The 20,818-nt window shown below is 33.0% G+C and overlaps 5 protein-coding genes across 11 annotated transcripts in view; 1 reads left to right on the forward strand and 4 right to left on the reverse strand.

Annotated features, from left to right (window-relative positions):
* The window catches only part of LOC135137645 (neuroglobin-like), a 316,194-nt gene that overhangs the window by 240,186 nt on the left and 55,190 nt on the right, over positions 1-20,818 (forward strand). The gene's annotated exons all lie outside the window — the stretch shown is intronic.
* LOC135137651 (venom peptide BmKAPI-like) lies at positions 394-1,044 on the reverse strand. The gene is made up of 3 exons (XM_064067371.1): positions 956-1,044; positions 716-901; positions 394-658 (listed from the first exon to the last, which is right to left on the reverse strand). The coding sequence occupies exons 1-3, from the start codon at positions 1,005-1,007 to the stop codon at positions 462-464; spliced, it is 435 nt and encodes a 144-aa protein (XP_063923441.1). The 5' UTR covers positions 1,008-1,044; the 3' UTR covers positions 394-461.
* Positions 3,276-4,308, reverse strand: LOC135137640 (serine protease inhibitor swm-1-like). Its single transcript, XM_064067349.1, has 4 exons — positions 4,126-4,308; positions 3,887-4,072; positions 3,644-3,826; positions 3,276-3,596 (listed from the first exon to the last, which is right to left on the reverse strand). Exons 1-4 carry the CDS (start codon positions 4,175-4,177, stop codon positions 3,409-3,411), a joined length of 609 nt encoding a protein of 202 aa, XP_063923419.1. The 5' UTR covers positions 4,178-4,308; the 3' UTR covers positions 3,276-3,408.
* LOC135137641 (serine protease inhibitor swm-1-like) lies at positions 10,951-13,794 on the reverse strand. The gene is made up of 4 exons (XM_064067350.1): positions 11,801-13,794; positions 11,562-11,747; positions 11,319-11,501; positions 10,951-11,271 (listed from the first exon to the last, which is right to left on the reverse strand). The coding sequence occupies exons 1-4, from the start codon at positions 11,850-11,852 to the stop codon at positions 11,084-11,086; spliced, it is 609 nt and encodes a 202-aa protein (XP_063923420.1). The 5' UTR covers positions 11,853-13,794; the 3' UTR covers positions 10,951-11,083.
* Positions 18,375-19,744, reverse strand: LOC135137653 (alpha-tectorin-like). The gene is made up of 3 exons (XM_064067372.1): positions 19,517-19,744; positions 19,286-19,462; positions 18,375-18,612 (listed from the first exon to the last, which is right to left on the reverse strand). Exons 1-3 carry the CDS (start codon positions 19,572-19,574, stop codon positions 18,419-18,421), a joined length of 429 nt encoding a protein of 142 aa, XP_063923442.1. The 5' UTR covers positions 19,575-19,744; the 3' UTR covers positions 18,375-18,418.

Below are 20,818 nucleotides of genomic sequence, written 5' to 3' on the forward strand. Positions count from 1 at the left end.
GTCGACCCGCTGGTAACCAAAATGTAAATCCCGTTTATCCAAAGCAGAACTTCCGAAGAAGAGATCCACAAACACCCATAACAACAACGATATTCCCAAAATTATGCAAGACGTATTAATTTCGTGCCAGGAGTTCATTATGTATGCGTAATGTTTCGTAAAACTTTATTTACTTAATTCGACAATTTCGCTTCCTCCAAAATCTAACTCCCGGTTTTGATGCGATGTTTTACTTGCCAAGTAATTTAACTATTTTGAATTAGTTTCTGTCGACATCGTCTCTAAATTACGTTCGCCTGTGTTGGCATAATTAAAGCAAAACAATAATCTAATCAGGATCTAGGTGGAGCGGAATTAAGTAGTGAAGTGTGGAAATTGTTAAATGAGGCAGGATTAAGTTGAAAATATAATTTACTGAAAGCGTAATTTCTTGTTAAAAACATAAAAAATTAAAAGCAGATTTAATCAAAGGAGTATGTGCTGCAAACATCTTCCAAGACGCAAGGACCTCCAAAGACGCTTCTGATGAATCCATCTTTACACACACATCCTTCCACACAAACATCTGGACACACCCTTGGCTCCTTATTCTGGCAAGTCAGAGGGCACAGGGTTGCACATTCTGTGTATACTTCGTTTAAACCACATTTGGGTACATCTAGAGTTGGCAACAATTAATTATCAAAAAATATAAGACAATGCTTAAAGTACTTACTTTTACAAGACTCCCTTGGTACGCAAGAACCGCTTTCTCCTGCCCTCACATAACCGTCTTTGCAGAAACAACCCTGGACACATACATCTGAGCATTCTCTCGGTTCAAAGATTTCCAGACAGGTTTGTGGGCATTCAGTGCCGCAGTTCTGGTACTCTTCGTTTTCAGAGCAGATTGGTAGTTCTTCTACATGGGTGTCAAATGATTTTTATTAGTTTGATGGAAATTTTGGTTACTTACTGCCAAGTGTGACCCCTAGGAGGAAGAAGGTGACGATGATGGTACCAAACATTTTGATAGAAGATTTTTAAATTGCTGTACACTTTACAGAGTGTGTCTTGATTCTGATTGTGTTGGTGCAAGGCAGGATTTAAATACCTAATTGCTGTTGTTGACAAATATTTTTATCGCCACTTGACTCCAAAAATCATTGTGTCGAAATTATTTTGTCAAAGGAAGAGATTTTATCAAAATCGTTGTGTCTGAAAAACATTGTGTAAAATGAGAAATTAGTCCGATTAAATTTAACTTAACAAACAGAAAATGGTGCTTTTTTTAAAGTAGTGTTCCAGAAACCTTAAAGGCAGCTGAAGTAACTTGTTAAGAAAATGTCGTCATTAGCAAATCAAAATAAGTATTTTTGTCTATCGGTCATCCATTTTTACAAATAAGTTTAATCGGGCTTGCATTTGACAGCTGATAAATGAGTCATGTTGAAATCACTGGTGCAATACATTTTAAAATGTTTATTGTTATTTCAGAGTTTTCGAGTGGTAGATCATATTTTTTGATAATAATTGGGATGTGCCAATTTTTATCTCAATTATACGTAAGGCTTGTTTTGGGTTTTCAAAAAACCTATTACCAAAAATTTCTTAACAAAGTTATGGCAACATATTATACACAGGTACTCTAGAACAGAAAAGCGAAAAGTAAAAATTAGTAAGAAGAAGGCAGACTAACGAAAAATGGTTTCTAAACAATGTTGTAAGGGAACTTTAATTGTAGCAAGGAGGAATGTGAAAAAAGGAAAATAAAGATAAATTAACGGAACTGAGGAACACAAGATATTTCGGATATAAAACTGCAGAAGATTAAGAATAAATAAAGTAGAAAGATAAAGACGAACTATAATAACCAGCTATGTAAAACAGTTCACACAAGGTATGAAAAAATAGATAACTATAATATAGGAAGACAGAAAAATTGAAAGAGAAAACGACCATAGTAACATATAAGAAAAGAAGGGGTTAATAGAAGAAGAAGGAGTAATAGAAGTAAAAAAAATTAAGTAGGTTAAGAAATTTTAATTCATGGCCCACTATAGTAATAAACGGAATAGACACACACCACGTGACGAAGTCTTTAGAGAAGAAAAAGTAATAATAGTCGAACAGAGTTTGAATAAGACATTTTTTGAAAGATGTACGTGAAAATATTAATATTACCGAAAATTCTAATGCAAATTGTGATATAGGGGTGGTAGGAAACCAAATAATATAAGGATTGTAAGAGCAATACTTTAAGTGGTTTCTTAACCTAAATGCAAAAATGCCGATATGTGTTTAAATTATAGAAAGGACTTTGTGTTAACTGAAACAAAAGTGAACGTAAGAATGAGAACGAAAAAGGTAAAAAACAGTTGTTTTCAAAACTCTTGTTGCTTGCGTAAGAAAATTTTGCTTTTGTGCTAGGAAGCGAATACCTTGAAAATGGTTTATTCTGTTGACACTTTCATTGTTATGTCTTGTTATCGCAATGGAACATTCGTAAACGAAGATTGGGTGTGATCAGATTTGTTTGAACTGATAGTATCGACAAAGGGAAATCTCCTGGAAGACCTTCAGTGTCTCAGGACGTTATTGTTGATTTAAAGCGACTCGAGTAGAATCTGCAAACATCGTTGACAAGATTAGTTCAGCAGTCAGAACTTTCTGTTGCAAGATGAAATTGGACAAAATAGCTCCAAAAAGAGTGAATATGTGCCTTAAACAAAATGATAAACATTTTCAACATTTACTGTGATGGTTAACCACAATAAATTTGTTTTGTTTTATTTTTTAAGACGTGAAAAATTTCGACATGTACGTGGGGTATTTGTCGTAAGTCCTTAGGCTTATAGTAAGTCCATATAAAGTGATAGGCAGCACATTTCCACGAACTACTTCGATCCTACAATCATTTATAGAGACCCCGTACAAAATGTCCATAAATGATTGATATTCATCACAATAACTCTTGAAAGTGTCCGTTACTGGATGGCAGACAACATTTTTTTTTATTTCAATTTTGATTGTGAAAATAGACCTCTATGTAAAAACATATTTTCATACATATTTTAATTAAAAAAAAATAAAAATTTCCAGCCAGTGCTAGATGTATGGACATTTGTATAAAATATATAGGTTTCGTCTATATATTCTGTTTCAAGTCGTTTGGAGTAATATTTTTAAATATTTCAAATAATATAAAATATGTGTATCATATTTTGTCCATAATTTAGAAATACATTGAAAGCGAAAATGCCGAAAAGTATTTACGAAATGTAATTACAATAAAATTGTGTTGCATTAGCTAGCAATTTATTAGTAATAATAATCTAATTACAGGCAGATAAGAAATATCAAAAATATAAAATCTAAAAATATAGTGTTAAAATGAACAAATTAACGACGGATTGCAACTAGCAGTGTCTAGAAGAATCTGTTAGGGCAATTTTGAAGTTTGATACATTCTTGTGTTTCTGGTTCTAGAACGTACCCCTCTTGACAGAAACATCCAGGAACGCATCTTCTTTCACAAACTCTGAGTGGCTGTTCACAGGTACCAGGGCATGGGGTACCACAATCTTTGTAAACTTGATTAGACTTAGTACAAACATCTGAAACAAACTATGTAAAAGTTTTACCGACAAATTAACAGTTTTACCTATATCGCAAGTGTCTACTGGTACACAAGCACCACCAGTAGCACTTCGTATGTACCCTTCTTTACAAACGCATCCGTCGAGACACTTATCTAGACAAGGTTTTGGTTCCTTTTCTTCACACGTCGGAGGACATAGAGGAGCACATTTAGTGTATATTTCATTGGCTGCACACTGTGGTACATCTGTTGTTGTTAAACACAAAGAAGTTATTCATGAAATGTAAAAATACTCACAGTACTTACTTTTACACGAAGCTCGCGGCACGCAAGGACCGCTTTCCCCAGCCCTTACAAATCCCTCTTTGCAGAAGCATCCTTCAACGCAAACATCTGAACACTGTCTTGGTTCAAAGATCTCCAAGCATGTTTGCGGACACTCGGTACCGCAGTCTAGGTACTCTTCGTTTTCAGCACAAATGGGAAATCTCACTGAAATTGTTATCATTTTTTTTCCTCTTGTGCAATAAATTTCTAATACTTACGACCAGATGTTGCACCAAGAAGGAGAAGTGTGCTTATAATAAAGGAGAACATTTTGGTGGTACTCTTCTAGCTGATGAAGTGGACTCGACGAAGGTTTTGGTTGATACTGTTATTAAACCTGCGAAGCTGTATTTAAATAGTCAGTCGGTGCAAAATCGGAATTTTTATCGGAACCTGACTCCAAAAAATAATAATTAGTGTGTTGAAATCATCTTGAAAAACAAACAAGATTATCGATGTCAAGAGTTTCTAAATTATTTTTGCAAAATATAACGGGAATCTTTTTCAGACCCATTGCCGTTGCTTTAAAATGATCGTGTAAGCTGTGAAGACAACTGTACCGTCTTAGAAAGCTTGCATATTTGTAAAACTATGAATATTACTAATTTCAAAATAAGTATACATTTTTTCTAAATATTTAAGATATGAGGTTAATCAAGATAATGCACCAAACACTTGACTTGTGATTGTCAAAATACTGATGCACTAGATTTTAAAGTTGTTTACTCTCTGTTATGTTTGACCCTTCAAGTATTTGATAAAATTTTTTGCTACTGTTTGTAACTTTTTGTTTAAAAATAGGTATATCCTCCGTTTGAAAAATTATTCTTTATATAAAATTTATGATATTTTTTGAAATTATATACGTTGTATATTTGATTATAGGTATTTGAAGTTGGTACGACTGATTTTAGGTATTGTTTTGATATTGATTTAACTTTAGTAGACAACGAATTGCCATAACGGTAACCGAGACAATATTAAAATCACGTTTGCTAAACACCGGATTGTCCATTTAAAAGAATTATTTAAGTTTCATCATGTTACTAGTTTATAAGATAAGAATCTTATCACTATTTCGAACAGTTTTGGGCGTTATAAAAAATATTTTTTAATCAGTAATAATAATGATAATGTTAAAGGTGTTAGTTTATTCACTCAACCGAAGATTCCAGCTAAAGATACACCAGTGACTTAACAATTAATTCATAAAAACTTGCAATAAATCATACGTAAATCAATTCAAATAGCACGTACTCTAAAATTTTCGTCGTAACCGCCGTCAACTTGAAGAATTCACGTTCGGTAGATGTAAGTAGATTTGGTAACTTTTTAAGCGTAAGCAAAGGAAGTATTGTAATCCAGCCGACTCTCTACTTGTGCATTTTCTCGACATATCATGACCCCTAGAGGACGAAGACATAGATCTCCCGTTTCCGTCTGTCTGTCCGTCTGTCCGTCTGTCCGTCTGTCTGTCCATCTGTCTGCCGTTCCGGATTTTTATTAGACAGATAGTCTCCGAAAGTACTGGACCGATTGTTGACAAATTTTGTATGTATATTAGGTATATCACGTAGATGGTAAAATGCTAACCAAAATTTGTCTAATCATCCCCACCACTAATGTGATGACATCACTTCAACATTGTACATAGTAAACGGTTTTTAAATTTTATCAAATAACATATAGTCTTACACATGTAGTTTATGACTCCGAATCGAAATTTTACCTGAAACGTCTAGATTTTTGGAAAAAAAATCAAAATTAGAAACCAACATTTTGACATTTAATTTGAAATCTGCAAAACCGAATGCTTTGAAATCTTGCAGATAATTTACAGTTATGATAAGCATGCTAAGTTTTTATTCAAAATATATTTACTTGTCCCCTCCAAGAAATTGCTGATGTTACCTCAAAAGTTTGCCGAATAAAGCTATCAATTTATCACTCCATTTGAAGAATTAATGAATGCGTGAATATATTTTATTTATTTAATCAGGAACTACTAAACCGAATGCTTTGAAATGTTGGAGATGTTTTACAGTTATCACAGGCATGGTAAATTTTTAGTCAACATACATTTGTTCATCCTCCCTTAAAAAATTGATGATGTCAGCTCAAAATTTTGGTGAATAAATCGTATTTTAAATTTGCAAAGTATGATGAGACAATACTTGTGATTTATTATTCCATTCATATTTTTTGGATTTGCATATAATGGGTGACTCAAAAAAATTAATGAGTCCGTAAATTTATTTTATTGATTTAATCAGGAACTCCAAAACCAAATGCTTTGAAATCTTCGAGAAGTTTTAAAGTTATCATACGCATGGTAAATTTTTGATCAAAATATATTTGCTCATCTCCCCCTCAAAAATTGGTCACGCCACCCCAAATTTTTTCCGAAAAAATGCTATCTTAAATGTGCATTATGCAAAGTATGATGAGTCTATAATTGTGCTTGTGTTTATCACTGCATAAATATTTTTTAGATTTGCTTATACGAGGTGTGTGAAAAAAATTAATGATTGTGTTAATTTATTTTATTGCTTAAAACAAGAATTGCAAAACTGAATACTTTGAAATCTTGACGTTCTGAAGTTATTGTAAGCATGGTAACTTTTTAATGAAAATGTATCTGTTTATCAAGCCCAAAAACACTGATTACGGCATCTCAAAATTTTGCCAAATAAATTCTTTCGCAAATGTGCAAAATATGAACAGACTTTGATTCATTGCATTAATATTTTTTAGATTTGCTTAAATAGGTGACTCAAAAAAATTAATGAATCAGTCAATTTATTATTGATCAAATTAAGAACGAGCTACCCTATTTTCTGGAAAATGTGAGAATACGCTCGTCTTCATAACAATAAATAATAATAATAATAATAATAATAATAATTTTATTGTCCAACAGGTTACAACAGGACAAATCTAAATAATTACTTACATGAATAACCAACACAAAAATTATAACAATAACAAAAACATAATTCCAAGTATAAACTAATTTGAATAAAATATATCAGCTACATATCTATCTGCACATCGACACATTGTAGTAATTGGCGAACGTCGAAGGATATTAGTTCGGGAGGTGGAGATATGAAAGGTGTTAACATATCTCGATGCTGGCCGAGGGACATTAAATCTAATCTGTGATAATAAATATGGGCAATCAATTTTGTTGTGAATAAGCTTACACAAGAAGTTAGCCGCATGCAGATCCCTTCGAACCATCAAAGAGGACATCTTGTGTCGTTGGAGAAGACTTTCCATCTCAATACCTCTGGCCGGATAATTACCATCAATTTTGAACGAAAGGGATTTCAAAAATTTCCTGTGCACTTTATCAAGAAGCATGTGCTGACACATATATATGGGATACCATATTAATGAGGCATACTCTAATTTCGAAAGAATATATGCAAAGAAGAGTGATTTAATTACGTCAATGTTGTTGAAAAATTTTGAAGTCCTCATGACAAACCCCAAAGATTTATTTGCAGCATTGCAAATGTTGGTAAGATGAATATCAAAAGTCAAGCAGCTATCAAAAGTAACTCTTAGATCTTTGATCGATGTTTTTCGTTCTAACGGTGTACCTTCTATTGAATAAGAAAAATCAACGATATTTCAACAAGTTTTCTACAATATGAAATGTAGCAACAAGTTCACGTTGTAAAAGCTCAGCATCATAAAGACTTGAGATTTTAGAATAAATTTTCAGATCATCAGCATAAGCTAAAATACTGCAATTTAAAGATTCCAAAAGCTCATTGATAAATAGACTGAAGAGGAGAAGCCCAAGGTTAGAGCCTTGTGGGACTCCAGACCTTGACAAAAAACGAAAAGAGGTAAAACCATTGTAAAATACATAGTTGTTACGCTTTATTAAGTAAGATTCCATCAGTTTGAGAAGGGGATAGTTAAATCAAAAGTTATTAAGTTTGCCTAACAGAATGTCGTGAGGAAGAACATCAAAAGCTCGGGAAAAGTCAGTATATATTACGTCCATTTGTTCTCGTTTATCAAGTGCAACACTTAGATCTTGAACAAACACTGCAAGGTTTGTAGATGTAGATCTACCAGTTCTGAATCCATGCTGTCCTAAACTGATATGCGAACGAGTATTATTGTAAATGCAACTATATAATGCCTGTTCATAAACTTTGGCAAAATTGCTTAGAATGGAAATAAGACGATAGTTCGCTAGTAAAGATGGATCAACCTTTTTAAAAATAGGACTGATTCTTGCAATTTTCCAAAGGTCCGGGAATGTACCTGTTTTAAGTGCCTTGTAAATTATGATGGACAAAGGTTGGGCAAATGCATATCTACAGTCACGTATCAAAAAACTAGGGACTAAGTCATCACCACATGTTTGTTTGTTGGATAAATTTGACATTATCAGAATTGAATCCTCTATGCTGACGGAAGACATTAAGAAATAATTTGAAGAAATAGAAGTAGACTCTATGTGTGTAGAGTTGTTAACAGTAAATACATTGGCAAAGGTAGTAGCAAATGCATCCACAATATCCTGAGGTTCCGAAAATATATTTCCATTATTGTCTCTTAACTGACCCGGTATTCTAGAAGTGCCATTTTTCAAATGTAGAAAGCTCCATAAAGATGAAGGATCAGATTTGATATTGCTCTGGACATGATTTAGATACAGTTGGTAGGCATTATCCATTTGTTTTTTAACAATAGCTCTTAATCGTTTGAATTCGATATAGAATTTAGAATCCTTAAATTTAATCCATTTATACCTGTAGCAGTCTTTTGTTTTTATATTCTGCTTAATCTCAGAAGTAATCCAAGGTGGAAATTTCGAAGAGCTAGAGGTTATACGTGGAACAGGTGTATCAAATAACTTATAAAGACAAGGATAAAAACCCTCAAGAGCAATATTTACATCTTCCTGACTTTCTAAAAAAGACCAATCCGCGTTGTTGATGTCATGATATAATTTTAAAAAGTTGGCCTTGCGAAAGTTATAGCGAAGTTTTTTTGCTAACGGAAACTTAGAAGTGATAATAGGCATAGCAAAATTAAAGTTTAGATCGAGAGCGGGGTGATGCTTATCTTCAGATATTAAAGGTGGTGTGCAGTGGGAAACTAGGACTGTAGTATTTGGATTGGAAAAAATTAGGTCCAGCAATCTGTTAGTAATATTAAGGATCGAATTAAATTGTGATAGTTGAACAACGCTGCAGAATTGCTTGAAAATTAAACTTTTATGGCAGTTACTATGGTTATTACTTGAAAAACTAGGAACGTTGAAATCTCCAACGATTATCAAATGTTCATGCATTACCATGACTTCTAAGGCATTAAAAAATAACTCAAAATCATGAACAGAAATATCGGGTGGAACATATAAAACAACAAATAAGAAAATCATATTTTCGTAAGAGCATTTACAAATGATTACGTCAATGAGCGGTACCAAATCAGTAAGGTGTTTGGTATTTATTACCGTATATTTGAATTTATTTGAGAATGCAACTAATACTCCACCTCCTCTAGAGGGACGAACCAATGAAAATTTTCTATCACAACGAATGACACTATAATAAGAAGGAAATATTTCAGAAGTAAGAATGGAATCATGTAACCAAGTTTCACTAAAATAATGATAAGGTAAGAATTATAATAATAACGTTCAGAATTCAATAGAGGCTTATGAATAATTTTAGTCATCCGTTTTGGGGCAATAAACTCATTCCAATCAAACAAATGTCTAAGTGACATTCTTCCGATGTAATGTATTTCCGTTGATAATGTGCTGTAAATAAATTGTTTGCACTCATAATCTTTTTTGTTGACTTTAGCACATTCAACAGCATGCGGGACGTTGAAGATCACGCACGGTAACCTAGCCCGGAAACGTCAAATTTTGTTTACGACGTCGTTGTTTATTAGTAAAGCTGGGCGGTCAAAATTTATTCATCGTGTCTACCCGTGTGAAGTGCGGCCAGTGTATCCTTGCCTTACTCGTTTCTCGCTTTCCAATTGTGCACCATTTTTAATAATTTACAGAAATAGTTTTATTTTCAGCGAGACCGACACTTGAAAATTATTAAAAATATTATGATTATTATGTAGTGGATATGGATTTTAAGATCACCAACTACGGTCAGTTAACGTTAGTTTTCTTATAATTTTCTTCGCGATGCGAATATCGGTTACGAACCACTGGTCTGCCGTGGTCCATACCTACCGCATAAATTTCAACCGCCTAGCCCTATTTTTTTAGTACTACACTACATCTATCCAAACTGATATACGCGTCCTTGCAAAATGTTGATGACGTCATCGCAAACAAAAATTAAAACTTGTACCATTGTAATTGAATATACATAAAAATGAAGAAGAACTTCATTTACTCAATAGCGGTTGCTGATAAAAAGAAAATAAATCTGTATTTATTTCTTTTTCCAAATTTTGTTTACGGGCCGGACTCGATAATTCATATCGAATTTAGAATAACCCTTTAATGCATATACGATTTCTTTAAATCGTTTTATAATCAAATGGACTGGTTTCATAAATGCCCCGAAAGTAAAAATTATTATACTTATTTAAATGTGAAATTTATTTTTTCACGGCAAATCACTACAACTTGATGACGGTCAAAATTTTGGAAATACAAAAGCATAAAACATAGAATGAGTTACAAATGTGAAAAACGATAAAAAAAATTAATGTACCCAACACTTTCAACATTTTTGGGACTGACTTAAATTTTGTTTGTAAAAATAAAACTGTATGTAAAACATATATTTTAACCAGCCGCAAAATTCTTTCATTAAAAAAAAGATAAAAATTTCCGAAGAGTGCTAGATTTATAGACATTTTGTATAAAATACGTAGTTTCGTCTATATACTCTCTGTCAAGTCGTTTGAAGTAATACTTTTAAAAAATTAAAATATATAAAATACGATATGTATATCATATTTTGTTCATAATTTAGAAATACATTGAAAGCGAAAATGCCGAAAATGGTTTATGAAATGTGACTACAATAGTATTGTGCTGTATTAGCTAGCAATTTATTAATAACTATAATCTAATTACAGGTACACAGAAAATACCAAAAATACAAAATCTAAAAATATAGTGTTAAAATGAACAAATTAACGATGGATTGCAATTACTAGTGTCTAGAAGAATCTGTTAGGACAATTTTGAAGTCTGATACATTCTTGTGTTTCTGGATCTAGAACGTACCCCTCTTGACAGAAACATCCAGGAACGCATCTTCTTTCACAAACTCTGAGTGGCTGTTCACAGGTACCAGGGCATGGGGTACCACAATCTTTGTAAACTTGATTAGACTTAGTACAAACATCTGAAACAAACTATGTAAAAGTTTTACCGAGAAATTAACAGTTTTACCTATATCGCAGGTGTCTTCTGGTACACAAGCACCACCAGTAACACTTCGTATGTACCCTTCTTTACAAACGCATCCGTCGAGACACTTATCTAGACAAGGTTTTGGTTCCTTTTCTTCACACGTCGGAGGACATAGAGGAGCACATTTAGTGTATATTTCATTGGCTGCACATTGTGGTACATCTGTTGTAATTAAAACCAAAGAAATGATTTATGGAATCTAAAAATACTCATAGTACTTACTTTTACACGAAGCTCGCGGCACGCAAGGACCGCTTTCCCCAGCCCTTACAAATCCCTCTTTGCAGAAGCATCCTTCAACGCAAACATCTGAACACTGTCTTGGTTCAAAGATCTCCAAGCATGTTTGCGGACACTCGGTACCGCAGTCTAGGTACTCTTCGTTTTCAGCACAAATGGGAAATCTCACTGAAATTGTTATCATTTTTTTTCCTCTTGTACAATAAATTTCTAATACTTACGACCAGATGTTGCACCAAGAAGGAGAAGTGTGCTTATAATAAAGGAGAACATTTTGGTGGTATTCTTCTAGCTGATGAAGTGGACTCGACGAAGGTTTTGGTTGATACTGTTATTAAACCTGCGAAGCTGTATTTAAATAGTCAGTCGGTGCAAAATCGGATTTTTTATCGGAACCTGACTCCAAAAAATAATTAGTGTGTTGAAATCATTTTGAAAAACAAACAAGATTATCGATGTCAAGAGTTTCTAAATTATTTTTGCAAAATATAAAGGGAATCTTTTTCAGACCCATTTCCGTTGCTTTAAAATGATCGTGTAAGCTGTGAAGACAACTGTACCGTCTTAGAAAGTTTGCATATTTGTAAAATCATGAATATCATTAATTTCAAAGTAAATGTTTGCTAAATATCCAAGATATGAGTAACGTTAATCAAGATAATGCATCCTGTACTTGACGTGTGATTGCTAAAATACTGATGCACTAGATTTTGAAGCTGTTTATTGTCTATTATTTTTGACCTTTCAAGTGTTTGATAAAAATTTTACTTTAATTAATAATCTGATTTGAACTAGATATGACTGATTTTGGGTAAATTTTTGATATTGATTTAATTTTAATATGCAACGAATTGTTATAATTAGGAATGCCTGTGACAACATTAATATCACGCTTGTTAAAGACAACATTATCCATTTGAAAATGATTATTTAATTTTTAGTCCCATAACTCTAGTTTTAACTGGTATGAAGTACTATTTTATTGACTTGACAACAATTTGAAATTAATTCTGAAGATACTGGTTATATATCAGTGGGAATGCCGTTAACCTAAATCGTAAAAATTAATAGGTCAAGTGCCGAGTTTTTCAGACGCCTGGAATCTGATCGATGTATATTGTATATGCAACGTACTTTTGTCAATTGTGGAGTTATAAAAGAAACATTTTTTCAAGTTGCAATGGGGGACCTTGGTAATTTTATGAATAATGTTGTTGTTCAAAACTGGAAAATGACAGCTCTTGATCTGCGGTGGGTCGCTCATTTTCAAAATTTAACAAATTTTCGTTTCTGCTTGAAAGGAAAGATTGCTTGGCCTAATACTTAGTAACTTGAATATATGAATATATGAAGCAGTCTCTCAGTAACAAGTTCGATGACTGATTATGTTTATCTGAAAGTTTAAGTTTCATTTTTCTTATTGATCTACTTTTGAAAATGAATTTTAGTGAAATGAATAGTCACTCTGATTGAGCGGTTCCCCAGGTTCACTCTCCAATTATAACTTTAGACTATATCTGACCATTGATAAACTTATCTAAAGAAAAAATAAATTTATTAACGATATGCTGTCCGTTGTCCTAAAGATTATTTGTCCAATAATTACTTTTGTTTGACCTTCCTTATTTTTGATATGATATCACAAATGATCTGATCTAGCTTTTAATGTTCTTCTTCTCAATTAACAGTGAATCATTTTCCTTATCTCCATCGAAAACCAACAGGGATAATGAGAGATCAATAGCTTTTATAAAGCATGTTCACAGTAATATTCACAACCCTGCACCTTTACTACTATTGTAGTTTACAATTGCTAAAATTGATTTTTTGAACCTACAAAGTTATTACAGAGTTCAAAACTAATCTAGTCCTCAAGTGATAAAATATTTGAAGAGAATCTGGTGAAAAATCAAAAATTTCGTTTTTTGAACTGCATCTTCTGCTCTCTTTCATCATTAGGGAAGAATCTCTGGAGAAAATATCAAAAAAGAAGGGAAAATGGACAAGCAAAAAATGTGTAAATAAGTAAAATCATAGAAAAATTACATCTGGGTAGATCATTTAATAGAACAAAAGTAAGGATAAGTTTACTTTATTTTTATTAAAATTGATTTTTTTAGCACAGGGAGATTATTCTAAAAAATAACGTCAACCGATAGCATTTTCTCGACATGCCAAAACATAACATATTGAATCTTAGTATGGTAATTAAGCTGTAGATATTTCATATATGCCTTGGACAATCTGCTGCAGCGATACATGGACCTGCTGTACCATTTCTAACAAATCCCAGTTCACAGAAACACCCCTCAACACACAAAGGTTCACAAGTGATAAGTTTGCTGTCGCAAGTTTCTTCACAGTGACTAAGTACCCCACATTCCAAGTATCTTTCATTTTCACCACAATCAGAGAAAGTAGCTAAAACACATTTTTTAAGAAGAACTTTATGAATAAAAATAATACCATATACTAGGAAACTAAACTTACAAGAAGCTGATGCATTAATAAATGCAAGAACACCGAAGATAGAAATTAGTAGCTTCATTTTTAAGTGTATTACTTCGACACTCCAGATCTACACTCTAAACAGTAATACACTTTGACAAATTGTTTGTGTAAAAGAATTATTTATGTTTTACAGATCAAAAGGATGCCTCAAATTTAATCCCGGTATTAGGATTACTCGTATTTTTCCGATGAAAATTTCAACTTATCTTGACGAAAATATTTTGTTATCAATGATTTATGTCTTTAAATCGTAATTTTAAAATGTGAACTACTATTTTTTCTAGATTAATATATTTTTCACACACATGGCAATAAACTCGTACATATTCATCACAAAATTTTTTCAGTTTTTCTACTACCATGTTCGTATAACAACTTTCCAAAATATTTTCCATTGTTTTTACGCTTTCAGGAAGTTTGTGGTTTTTTCGGAAAGTTCACACACATTTTTTGTGCTTCAAGCTTTTGATTATTACTGTTTCATTTTATGTAGAACGTGAGTTTTCAAATTCTGACTCCAAAGATATGCTGTTTTCAGTTAGAATTTGAAGCAAAACTGTAGATAACGTCATCAAATTTTTTCTAGATTACATTGGGGGATGTTCCTTAATTTATAAATATTTAATGAAACAAAATCAATATTATTGTATATTATTAAATTCCTCCAAAAAATGAGACACGCTCACACATAACCAAAAAAAAGTCGTCGTCGAAGGTTACTTATATTAGTAATCTTATTTTATCGTTATTATATCAAAAAGTGCGTATTCTTCACATTTTCGAGAAAATGGGGAGACGCGTTCTTAATTTGATCAATAAAAAATTTGTGATGACATTAACATGGATAATTCTAAGCACAGCACAAAAGAAAAGTAGTCATAGCGTTATAGCAAAGCAAGAAAAAAAAAAGAAAAGGCCAAGTTCGGCATCGAACCCACAATCGCAGTACCGCATGGTCGCCGTTCTCTCTAATAAACTGTGTTGAGAATAAAACGTTATTATACCTTGCAAAAGTTTTTGCGAACATTTGTACGTTTAGCGAAAAACTTAAAGTGGATTCGTATATGAGCATATTTTTGTGTAACATTCAAATCATTTTAAAATACTATTCCTTGTAATGGCGTATCCAAATTATTGGTGGGGATGATTAGCCAAATTTTGGTTAGCATATTTAACTATCTACGACAAATTCCTTAGATTGTTTTTCCAACGAGCGCGTTAAGTCGTGCCGCTTATCGGCGCGACGTTTTCTCTCTGAGAAGTAATAACTGCGCTTCTTGCAATTTCCGATTTAAAATATTAAAATTAACCTGCTTATTTACCGACTGCAATTCTGAGTGTTAAGCTATCTTTTGAAGAGATACCATCAACTAGCTTAATAAACGTGTATTGAGTAGCTGGAGTAGCTTGAAAATAGTGCAATACTTCTCCAGATTCGTACAATATTTCATTACTTTATTCATCAACAATTGTTAAGTTTTGTTATTTGTAGTTATCTCAATGGTGCATTAAAAGGTTCTCTTCAAAAGCGCCAGCTGTTTTGATGGTAGATCTTAACATCACACAATAAGAAAAGCGGGCCCTCGCTTTTTCATCTAATCGCAGAAGAACATGGCATTTTAATGAGATTTTACTAATAAAGACTCGACCACCACCAGCAACATACCCTAATAAAATAATTTGTGCAGTTTGTGCATTTATTCCGTTTAAATTGACCTAACAATAATCGTCATCTTGGATAAAATAATTCAATTTGAGTCGTTCCTTCCTAGCGTGACGGGCTCCCAGGACATGTCACAATGCTGCCGATGGAGTTTTGAGGAAGACCAGCTGCTCGAAGTCTTCATCTCGGGCTTTTTGGATACGGCCTGAGTGTAGTTCGAGATGGCTCGTTTGACGGGGTCGCGCACTATGACGAATGAATGGATCAATTTGTGCATTTATTCGGTTTAATTTGTCCTACAATAATCATCACACTGGATAAAATAATTCAGTTTGAGTTGTTCGTTGATTTCTGATGAGAATAATTTCTAATTTCACTTTGACATTTGAATTTTGCATGGATAATGAAAATACGCGATCGCCGAACTTCGACAGTGCGACGGAACATTTCGCGACAAATCGGCTCGGGCGAGAATTTCAAAATACGATTTTTAAAACCTTTTTACAGTGAATGAGCGCGATGCAACGATTTGAAAAAAATACAGGTCCATAGCCCTCTTCGACCTCCACAAAGGCATCACTCAATAATAGCTTTAAAGTGATCTGGGGAGATATTATAAAATAAAAACCAATTCCCATGTTAATTCCCTGGATGCGGCACCCTGTATATTTTACCGTAAAAATGTGAAATTATTACTTTTTACTTCTCGAACATAAGCTAAGGATGTAACAGGATCTGCCTAAGTAAACTTAGAACTTTTTTATGATCCTGGTCAACTTTCTAGTGCAACCAAGTGTAAGGTGCAATATACAGATATGCGAAAAAGAAAAAATGTGTAAAAAATTATTGAAATGAAGTCACTGAAGAAGAGAATGAAAGTTGAAAAAACAATTAAATAACTGAGAATATATTTCGTCATTTGACAGTCACAGATGATGATGAAAGCTTCCCCCCTCGTTCATCTAAATATATATAATATATAATAAATAAACCGAGTTCAATAAGAAAACAATCTGTCATCTTGTCATCTAGCAATGGAAACATACGTGTAATATTTCTTTTTTTAATAATAGTAGACAATTGTGTACGTTAACGTAAAATACATTGTCCGGAACGTAATTTCGCTAATTGCCTAATAAAAAAATACACAGGATTATACCCACGAGAACACATTTGAGGTTCATAAAATGTGTTCTCATTTTCAACAGTTTAAGTTTGGAAATAAAACGGATCGTTAATTGGTTCTGCACGTTACGATTTGTGATATTAATAAATGAAATTTCAAATGTTTCCTATTAATCCTGCCGATAACATTATCATTGTTGTTTGACTTATAACATTTGCTATCTATGTAATTCTTATTAATAAAACATTTTGATACTGTTGTTCGTCTCTACGCCAGGCAATATTCCAATAGGAGAACTCCCTCAAATCCAGCGTTTAGAAAACTTGAAAACAAAATTACGGGAATTTGGGCAACTCAAAAAAAAAGTTAGAAATCGACCTGTAACAACGCCGGATTATGAAGATGCTCTAATTTAAATTGTAGCAAAAAATCTCCACGTGTGTCAAAGACGTGACAAATGAAGATTAGTTTGGGTTCGGTTTTCAACATCTTAAAGGTAAACCGATTTCATCCATATTTTGTGACAATTGTCCAACATTTAACAGAACGCGATTTCATTCGGCGCTTTGTGTTTTGTGAATTCGTGAGAGCTAAATTACGAGACAACCAAGATTTTTTATTTAACGTTTTGTTTACGGATGAAGCCACATTTACCAATAACGGGTGTGTAAACAGACATAACTCACATTACTATGCCCAGCAAAATCCCGATTGGTATCAGGAAAAGCACTTCCAAGTAGTTTTCAAAGTTAATGCTTAGTGTGGAATTGTTGGTATCCACGTCATTGGTCCACATTTTTTTTAAGGAAATTTAAACGGACCTATGTATCTAAATTTTTTAAAGAATATTTTACCTGAACTGTTGGAAAACGTAGAGCTAGACATACGAAGAATAATTCGGTTTCAAAATGATGGCGCTCCCATAGGACTTTGTGAAGATAGTGGAAGCAAGTATTTTGAACATTTATTATAAATTCGTTTTCGGTGTAATCTGATTCATTAATAAATTGAGTATTAATTTCTTAAAAAAAACTAAATTGAACGAAGTCGTCTCTGGGGTGTATAATATGTTGCCTATGCAAAAATTGTCAGGCGTGAACAGATAAAATGAACACCCTGTATAGAGTACTCATGAAATAATGTTGATTTCTAAAATCAAAGTGACAATGTCACAGTGAAAAGAATTAGATAAAAATTTGTGTTCAACTTTTCTTTAAGTTTTAAAATTTTTATAGGAAATATCCACAAGGTATTGGAATTAAATTCAAATTCATTGCAGTCGAACTGAAATATTAAAATACATTACAATAAATAGATGGCAATTTATCATGTTGAAATTCAGATGGCGATAATGAATTATAGCCCTACTAACGGTCTATATTATTAATTAAATACAAATTTGCCCCAACAGCGATATTAATGACTCAAATAAATTACGTTAAACATTAATTAAAACGGTGCAGTCTTTACGAAAAGCACAGGCAAACCCTGAACATCAAATATAATCGTGTAACACGAACTGTGTCAGAATTTTTATTTTCATTTAATACTTTTATTACAGTCTTCTTCTCCCACGCATCTTCCTCCGCCTTTTTCTCTTACATAGCCCTGTTCGCAAACACACCCCTTTACACAAATCAAGCTACAGGGTTTAACCTCTTCATCTCCACAATTTCGTGGACAAGCGCTACCACAACTCGCAAATTTCTCATTCTTGCCACATATGGGAACACCTACAAACAAATAAACTGCTTATTTCTTTATCGTTCTCTTTAGATGAAAATAAACACAAATCAAAATATTGTAATGTTTAGTTGATAGATTCCTATATACAGGGTGAGTCACTAAGCGCACGTTCTCCTATATTTCGTTAATTATTTATTAAGATGTAAAAAAAAAACCAAAGCCAAAGCTGTACAATTCTTTGAGTAGCAATAATTAAAAATGTTTTACACTATACAAAGTGTTGTGTATTTTGAGAAACAAGATATAACATAGAATGTAGTTTTTTTTTTTAATGAAACACCCTATATATTTTTGCATATTCCGATTACTACCTTCTTAGGCTTTACAAGTCTATTTTATTTTTCCTTTTGAAGGCGTTCTATTTGATAACACTGAAATATGAAAACTGAAATATTTCATAATTTGGATTTTTTTATAGACACTCCACATATTAAAATTGAATTTTATTGTTACATAAAAATCCATAAAATATAGTGGCACGGTTGTAAAAAAAATGAGGAAAGCGCTCACGCGTAGATGCATTAATCACGAGTTGCAATTTGGATTGCACACATATTGCACAACAACAAAATCGTATAACACAATGACGCGAAAGTGTGTTTATTTCCCCCAAACTCAAATAAACTGTCCTTTTATTCTAAAATAAAAACATCAACATACCCTCGCAGCTCGGCACGCACTGCCCTCCTTTACCCTCTCTGATATAACCCTCTCTGCAAACACACCCCATTATGCAAACTTCTGAACACGGCAGGGTAACGTTATTTTGACAATTGGCTTGGCATGGCGATGCGCATCTTGTGAAGTGCTCGTTTTCCGGACATCGAGGAACGCTGCCTGTAACAAGGTCGAGGTTGTTTTTTTAACATTTTTTTACTTGACTTGACTCACCGGAGTAGACGAGGACTAAAGAAAACGAGAGGAGTATGATTTGCATCGTGTCTGGCATAAGACTTTTTGTTTTCGGACGAAGTTGCTTAAATACGGTAGGGTTTTGCGTGAGGCGGTGTTTAAGTACGTTAAACGTTGCCGTGTTTGTTGGGTGAAGGTTTTTTTTGTGCAAATATTTGAGGTGGTTTTAATTTGTTTTTGATGGGTCAAATGTTAATTATGTGAGGAGAGGCGTCATGTTGCCTGGCGAAAATGTTTTTCTCGAGTACTGTAATCAACAAAGGAATTTTTTATAATTTGTACGTTAGCGGATTGTTTAAATACGTGTTTGTGTAATGAGGGATTATGAGCTTTTGTCGCATGAATTTTTATTGTTGTTGTTTCTGTTACAGTCTGGAATGAACAGTGAGTGTTGACACGGAAATTTTAATTTCGAGAAAAGTAATGAAGATTTGTAATGGATTTATACTGCGTTTTGTTTTAATTTGTCTTTCCATTCCTCGCAACAAATAGTATAAATCACATGCCGATTCTTTCTTTCCTGAACATAAAACATAAAATAATATTAAAATGTTTACATTTTTTATCCCCGAATTTCATTGTATTGGTTCCTAGTCCTACCCCGGATTTAGATTACATAACAAAATCACCTATCTATTTAGTAGCCATTGACAGGTCGGATACTGTGGCAAAAATCAGTCTTAGATGGTATAAGCCCCGCCCACCCACCCTCTGTTTTCTTAGAGGGTATATCATTTGCCAAGCTAGTACTTGCTAAGAAAAGACTGATTTTGGAAAATCACATACCTTTCAAGAAAATAGAGGGTGGGCGGGTGGGGCTAATATTTACTAAGATAAGACAGATTTTGGCAAGTGACATCCTACAAGAAAATAGAGGGTGGGTGGGCGGGGCTAGTATTTAATATGAAAAGTCTGACTTTGGAGCGTTTGACATTTTCGACCATTTTTTGACTATTTTCGAAAATTAGTTGAATTCATTTTCTTGTAGATTTCGATATCCGGAAGTCATTTTCAGCTTCATTTCTTCCGAAATTCCTACCGTTTTTCCAATTGAAATATAGCAATTTTTACAGTTCGGTTAAAATTACTCGGTAAAAAAATTTTATACTCCTAGATGAAATAATTATTACTTTTTGTTTCACAAAATATAATTGTTTTAAGAATGTACTTCGTGGTTTTTGTATATTCACAAAAATGTTTAAAACTTGTTTATTTGAGATAATAGAATAGTCAGAACAGGTCAGAACTCGTTAGGTCAAGTCAGGTCAGATGCATGAAATA

This window comes from Zophobas morio, unplaced genomic scaffold (assembly GCF_036711695.1).
Source record: "Zophobas morio isolate AGI-343-1 ecotype UQ-CSIRO unplaced genomic scaffold, CSIRO_AGI_Zmor_V1 ptg000029l, whole genome shotgun sequence".
NCBI lineage: Eukaryota > Metazoa > Arthropoda > Insecta > Coleoptera > Tenebrionidae > Zophobas > Zophobas morio.

Coding starts and splice junctions, on each gene's coding strand:
- LOC135137651 (XM_064067371.1), bottom strand. CDS start 1,007: ATGTTTGGTACCATCATCGTCACCTTCTTCCTCCTAGGGGTCACACTT. Junction 902..955: donor CCTAGGGGTCACACTTGGCA/GTAAGTAACCAA, acceptor ACACCCATGTAG/AAGAACTACCAATCTGCTCT. Junction 659..715: donor ACCAAGGGAGTCTTGTAAAA/GTAAGTACTTTA, acceptor TGCCAACTCTAG/ATGTACCCAAATGTGGTTTA.
- LOC135137640 (XM_064067349.1), bottom strand. CDS start 4,177: ATGTTCTCCTTTATTATAAGCACACTTCTCCTTCTTGGTGCAACATCT. Junction 4,073..4,125: donor TCTTGGTGCAACATCTGGTC/GTAAGTATTAGA, acceptor TAACAATTTCAG/TGAGATTTCCCATTTGTGCT. Junction 3,597..3,643: donor AGTAGACACTTGCGATATAG/GTAAAACTGTTA, acceptor AGTTTGTTTCAG/ATGTTTGTACTAAGTCTAAT.
- LOC135137641 (XM_064067350.1), bottom strand. CDS start 11,852: ATGTTCTCCTTTATTATAAGCACACTTCTCCTTCTTGGTGCAACATCT. Junction 11,502..11,561: donor GCCGCGAGCTTCGTGTAAAA/GTAAGTACTATG, acceptor TAATTACAACAG/ATGTACCACAATGTGCAGCC. Junction 11,272..11,318: donor AGAAGACACCTGCGATATAG/GTAAAACTGTTA, acceptor AGTTTGTTTCAG/ATGTTTGTACTAAGTCTAAT.
- LOC135137653 (XM_064067372.1), bottom strand. CDS start 19,574: ATGCCAGACACGATGCAAATCATACTCCTCTCGTTTTCTTTAGTCCTC. Junction 19,463..19,516: donor TTTAGTCCTCGTCTACTCCG/GTGAGTCAAGTC, acceptor ACCTTGTTACAG/GCAGCGTTCCTCGATGTCCG. Junction 18,613..19,285: donor GTGCGTGCCGAGCTGCGAGG/GTATGTTGATGT, acceptor ATTTGTTTGTAG/GTGTTCCCATATGTGGCAAG.